The 6,275-nt window shown below is 36.4% G+C and overlaps 1 protein-coding gene across 1 annotated transcript; it reads right to left on the bottom strand.

Moving 5' to 3' along the window:
- Positions 1-3,498: 3,498 nt before the first annotated feature.
- Positions 3,499-5,211, bottom strand: LOC121767730 (protein DOWNSTREAM OF FLC-like). Its single transcript, XM_042164058.1, has 2 exons — positions 4,946-5,211; positions 3,499-3,940 (listed from the first exon to the last, which is right to left on the bottom strand). The coding sequence occupies exons 1-2, from the start codon at positions 5,097-5,099 to the stop codon at positions 3,612-3,614; spliced, it is 483 nt and encodes a 160-aa protein (XP_042019992.1). The 5' UTR covers positions 5,100-5,211; the 3' UTR covers positions 3,499-3,611.
- Positions 5,212-6,275: the final 1,064 nt, after the last annotated feature.

Below are 6,275 nucleotides of genomic sequence, written 5' to 3'. Positions count from 1 at the left end.
TCGTACATTAATATATGTGAATAGCAACACTCAGTCAATCAATCATCCATGGAATCACATTTCATAAATCATGCAGTTCATGCTCATCTGTATCACAAACACAACTCGCAACTACACGCGTATCATGCTCATAGTTTCATGGTCATGAAATTTTAATCGCCTAGGCATAAAATTTTGTCGTTCATGGAAGCAACATGTATTTTCTTCAAGTAAATTTTGTAGTTTCTTGGAAGTAATAGCAAATCTCAACATCAACCAATACAAGTTCACAATCATACTTCAATATCCAGCACATTCAAAGCCATCATGCCTCGCTGTTAAACAAAAGCAATTGTATATTCTCATAGTGTCTCCCGGTTCATATCTTCACAACATTTTCCAGAAGCCATAGTGTTTACTTATTTCCCACAGGTGTTGTTTCATAGTATAATTAAGTAATCACACTCATACATCACGTTTCACAATTCATGTAATTTCAATCATTTAGAATTTCATCTATCCAAACTCATAGAAGTCCAATCACATGTTCGCCGATTTTTCTTATCGGGGTGTGCACAACAATATTCATCATTTTTGCCATAGTCGTATTAAGCAATTTCATATCCATGTATTTTCATCATCCCACACTTCCAAGAAACATTTTCAAAGACGTCATATTATCTTTGATTCCCATTGAAAATCTCCAAGCTTCGGTAATTCAATCCAAAACTCACAAAAATATTTTTACCTCTTTCTTCATGGTTGGGCGGGGCGAGTTGCGGTGTTGAGCCTTTGACGATTATCAATTAGTAAATTTACACATGAATAGACTTTGACTCAACAAGGCTCTTGGGTCTAGAGCGGAAAGAACTGAGGCTCTGATACCAAACTGTCACGACCGCCCTTTAGGGTTAATAAATGCGGGAGATCGTGATTAAAGAACTTAAAGAACAGACATAGAAAAATAGGGTTTCAATAAAGGTTTGACCCAAAATTAATAAAACGACCAAGGGTTTGACATTATTCAAAAGATACCAAGTTTTCAAACATTCAAATAGACAGCTTCAAAGTTTAATAAAAGACAAGTAAAGGAAATGTCACAGCGGAAGCATCCAAGAGAAGAGTGAAGTCATGTGTGAAGACACAACGACACTCGGTGTTTCAAGACAACCATAGTTTTTATTGATATTTGCTCAACACCACCAACCGCTCGTCGCCACTCAACCTGCACATAGGGAAAACACATGCAGGGCTGAGGACTATAAAAATAATACTCAGTGGCTCATGCCGAAAACATTTTTTTTAGTAAAAATATAATTTATCATGCCATACGTAAGTAACTATCGGGGTTTAGCTTTAGAAAGGCCAGAGGCACTCAAAATCATTTCCCATAGTAAAAGTCGACTGATCAGTCATTTTCCCATAGACCTTAGCCATATCTACCAATACATGACAAGGAATGCAGCCGCAAACCAGGTCACTAGACCGGCCAGCCCGTACGCTAGCACACGATCTACCATAGGTGTACACTAATCCAAGTAGGGTTTGAGGCCATGCGAGGACCCGAATTCGATTTAAATAATAGTGGCAAAAGCCACATCAGATAGGCACGTTAAAACAAAACACGGCATGGTAAACATAGTAATTTCCACCAATAAAGTATTTAGGACATTGTCCTTAGTTAAAGAAAGCCCAACTCGACCGTTTAGACCTTAAGTACTTCTTTCCCTTTGTTATCACGCTTCGTGCACGAGTAATCACCTTCAGATAATATGTATTACCAATCAGTCACAAACATTGACTCATAATTATGCATGTTCCCAACGTTTCCTTTTTCCCCAACAACAAAAGGAAGCACACCGTAGCATGCATCATCGAATAACACATTACTTCATCATAGAGTGGGTTCCTTAACACATACATATCATGTATATCATTTAAAACACAACAACATCGTTATTTTGCAAGGATAGAAATCTCGCAGAAAAGCGCAGTCATTTTGTAAAAATCATTTAAAATTCATTCGGCCTCCGTTGGGGCTGAAACTTTCCCACAATATAGTAGACACATCGAAAACGTAACTCACTGGTCGAGAAAAATAATTTCTGGCAGAACTGCGCAGTCAACTTCAAAAATTCACCAAAATTTCATCTTTCGTCCAAATAGGTTGAAATTCACACACGACACAGACGCACCTTGAGGGTTACTCAGAAAAAAGAATCGTACAAAACGGAGTTCGTTTGGTCGGTCAAACATGCGTCGGAACGTATTGTCCGAACACTACAGATTTCATGCTTCAAAATTCGAATTAGGGTTTTATCCTCATTCATGCAAACACAACCTTTTTCTACTTCCAGCACACAACCATGCTTAAAAAGGTTCTCACAATCATGTTCTCATATAGTCACACATCATTCACCCATGATTCATTTAGACTTCACACAAATTCATTCAAAACGCATATTCACAATTTGTTCTCATTCAGACACGAATTCCCACCGATTAAATTCCTAGATTTGAAATCCCTACACTCACTATATGCATGAGGGAGTCAAAACAATGTTTGAATGGAGATGATGAAGAAAAAGTTCGATTGTACCTTTCTTGATTGAAACGATCGGTAGAACAAATATAAATCTTGATTCTTCAACAACTCTTGGCAATGATGAAAAGATCTTGAGTGGAGTAGAAGAACAAGTGGGAGAGGTGTGGGGAGGAGATGGGGCGTGTGGAATGAGAAGGGAGGGAAGCGTGTAGTTTTGGTTTAGGGTTTTTTTCTTTCCCCCTTTTATTTATAGAGCTCAATGGAATCCCAATTAATTAAAGGAGATTTGGAGAAATAATTAAATGAAGGTTTGAAGGAGATTTGAGGGGGAGATTGGCGTGAACTATTTGGAGGAATAAGGGGAAATTTTCGAAAATCATAGGCTATTTAATTAGCCTATGATTAAATTTTGTATTTCACGGAGTAGAATAAAATAATACGGAGCAGAAAATTAATAATAATCCTTCCAAATCATAGGGAAGTAGGCGTGTAATTGGGTGCCTCCCACAAAGAAAAATTTCCAAATCTTTAATAGAATAAGGTAAGGCAAGATTTGCTAGGATATTCCAATTCATTCATGGAAAGAAATAATTAGGAGATCAATTAATATAGTGGAATAATTTCCTCCTCCCATAGTTAGGGAAATTTTGAAACCTCCCTTGGAGTAGCATAGAGATCGATTTTTTCTCATGAAGAAATAAAGTAATTGGGCTTTGGATTTAATTTGGATGATTATCCCAAACAAATAATTAAATCCAAGAAAATAGAATTTCTCTCCAATAATTAATAGTGGTCAAAAAGGGCAAGATGAAAAATTGATGATCCTATTTAATCTCACTCACCCATAGGAAAAAATTCACCGCAATATATTTCATCCCGCATCAATTATTTAAAAGCCACATCATAAAAATCAACGAAGTTGACTCAGTCAAATCAAAATTAGGTTACCAAAGAAATCACATAACAATTCGTCATTTAATTCGCGATATTAAAAGAAATTAAAGCAATCGTCTTAGGGTTCGAAAAGTGGGGCATTACAAATACCATACAATAAAACATAGGATGTTCTAAAAAGAGAAAAGATCTCTCAAAACTCCTCTGTTTCTTGGTATTTCTGGAGGATCTGAGCGCAATTGGCCAATGGCGTCCTCTTGAGGAATCCCATGTTGTTTGCGTAGCGAATGTTGGAGGTCATGCCGTTGTTGCGGGTGAGGATCACGCGAGCGCGGTCTCGCCCAGCGTTCGGGGTGGCACACTCGGGGTTGGCGCTCTTCACCAGGACAGCATCGCAGGTGTCGTCACCGCGGTCGCTCGTCACGTCCACGTTCCAACGCCCATCGGGACCGGTCACGGCCTCTGTCGTGAAGGTGATCTTGTCGGAGTCCTTGCTGCGGCACTCAATTCTAACGGTGGCACCTGCACCATGTTCGACTAGTTTAGACTAATAACCATTTGTCCGTGAAAAAATGTCTCATCTTGCCATTTTGGGGTGTCCGAGATTTAAAGTCCCATTTACCTTTGTCGATTCTAAGTGACTCACATTCTATTATAATATCAATGTATAAAAGTGGGGTTCATATTCCACTAACTCCTTTCTCCATTTTTCTTTACAAAATTAAATAATTTCTTAAAATTCGTGTTGAATCAAAATAAGGCTATAATTAGTAGACGGAGGGAGTAATATTTATGTTTCACTTCATCAAAACATATTATTCCAACTTGATTAAATTGTTTCACTATCATTAACGCATGCTAACCGACCCGGTTGGCATCGGTTCTTATGTATGTTTTCTTTACTACTTGTGGCATCCATGAAATCCAATAGATTAACTCAAATTAGTTGAAACCCAACTTTTTATCATATTATTGCCAAATCTCTATTAGAGATTAGCTGGATCTAACTGTGTGATAGTTAATAATTATTACTCCATTCGTTCCACTTTAAGTGACACATTTTCATTTTTGAGATGTCTCACTATAAATGACACATTTCTAAATATAAAAACATCACTCTTTCTACTTTTTTCCACTCTACTACTATATTCGCTTCACTTTACTCACATAACCACACTACGTAAAATCTTTTGCCGAATTATAAAGCTCCACTTAGAATGGGACGGGGAGAGTAAAATTGGAAAAAACTATACCTTGATTTTAAACTTATTTCAATTCATGAATAATTAAAACTGATGAATTAGATGGATTTTTAAATTATATTCAAGGTTCGATCTTGAATAGGTTACGCACCCCTCATTTTGGCAAATTGTTTCTCAAACTTGTAGTACTCCAATATTCTACTATAATGAAAAGGAAGAATATTTTACGCAAACATGAAACAAAAAACCCTATCACTAAAACTTGAGACAAAAAATCCACCAAAAAGGAAGCAATTAATGCAAGTTAACACACACAATTACTGACCGGCCATGTACTCAGTGGCGTCGGTCTCGTAGCCACAGCGGCAGGTGTCGCAGTAGACACTTCCCTGCAAATGGAATGGCTCGCTCACGAAACCAGCGCTCACCATCGCCGGAACCACGCAAGCAGCAACAAGTACCGGCATAAATCTCGCCATTTTCAGATGTTTAATTTAGAAAAGGAATTCTGCAAATTATATGTGTGACGGTGGAAGAGTGAGAGTGAGGATTGGATGGTGATGCTGAGTGTATGTATATAATATGGGTGGAGGTCATCACACTCACATGGGACTATCAACCATTTATTCTTTTTTTTGTTTTAAACAAAATAGCACACAGTAAAAAACTGAGGTTTCATGTGTCGGTGGGGTTTCTAATTTTATGACTTTAAGTAATATTCCATGCGTCCATAAAAAATAATTCTATTTGTGGACGCGGGATAGGGTTTAATGTGAAATTGGTAAAGTAAAAAAGAATGAGAAAAGGGGGGAAAAGTAAGAGATAAACAGAGAAAAAAATAGTGGATAAAGTATGAGAGAGAAGATTATAAGTGGATAAAGTATAAGGGAGAAACATTCAATTTTTAGAAATGAAACTTTTTTTATGGATATTGTAAAGTGACAAAATGAGATTATTTTTTTTATGAACAGTGAGAGTATCACTGATAATTTTAATTCAAATTGAGTAAGTTCGATATATAATTGAGGTGTAGTGATTATCGTATGTGAAGACATGTTATTTTGTTCATGAATAAGAACTATACAATGAATAGTAGTGTATTAAAGTGATTCCTTGAAGAAAAGAAATTGCTAACCTTTTGTAAAAGCAATATTGAGCAACAATTGTATTATTAATAATGTCAAATTTTATTTTTTGTATGTGAGTTCATATTGTGCTACTCCCTCCCTCCCGGCTAAGATGACACATTTCTTAGCCGGAACAGGATTTTAGGAGTTGTTGGTTAAAGTGTTTAATTGGAGAGAGAAAATGTAGGTGTAAGTATTAATATAGAGAAAAAAAGAAAGAAGAATACTTTAATATGAGTGTGAAAAAGTGGTTGGATGTATTAATTGGAGAGAGAGTTTCCAAAAAAAGAAATGTGTCATCTTAGTTGAGGCAAACTAAAAAGAAAAATGTATCATATTAAGCGGGACGGAGGGAGTAGTAATTAATGCTCGAGATACAAAGTCTTGGGTTCAAATGTACATTGATATAATCTTTAATTTTTTAAAAAAATTTCTCGATTAAAAGAATATATTGAGCAACAAAATAATTATGTAGACTCAACCTACGGAATTAAGCTCTTGTGCTTGAGAGGCAACTCTTCAAGGAAG

The sequence above is a fragment of the Salvia splendens genome, chromosome 15, assembly GCF_004379255.2.
Source record: "Salvia splendens isolate huo1 chromosome 15, SspV2, whole genome shotgun sequence".
In the NCBI taxonomy this organism is placed as follows: domain Eukaryota; kingdom Viridiplantae; phylum Streptophyta; class Magnoliopsida; order Lamiales; family Lamiaceae; genus Salvia; species Salvia splendens.
Note: the sequence above shows the minus strand (reverse complement) of the source record. Positions and strands in the feature narration are given on the sequence as shown.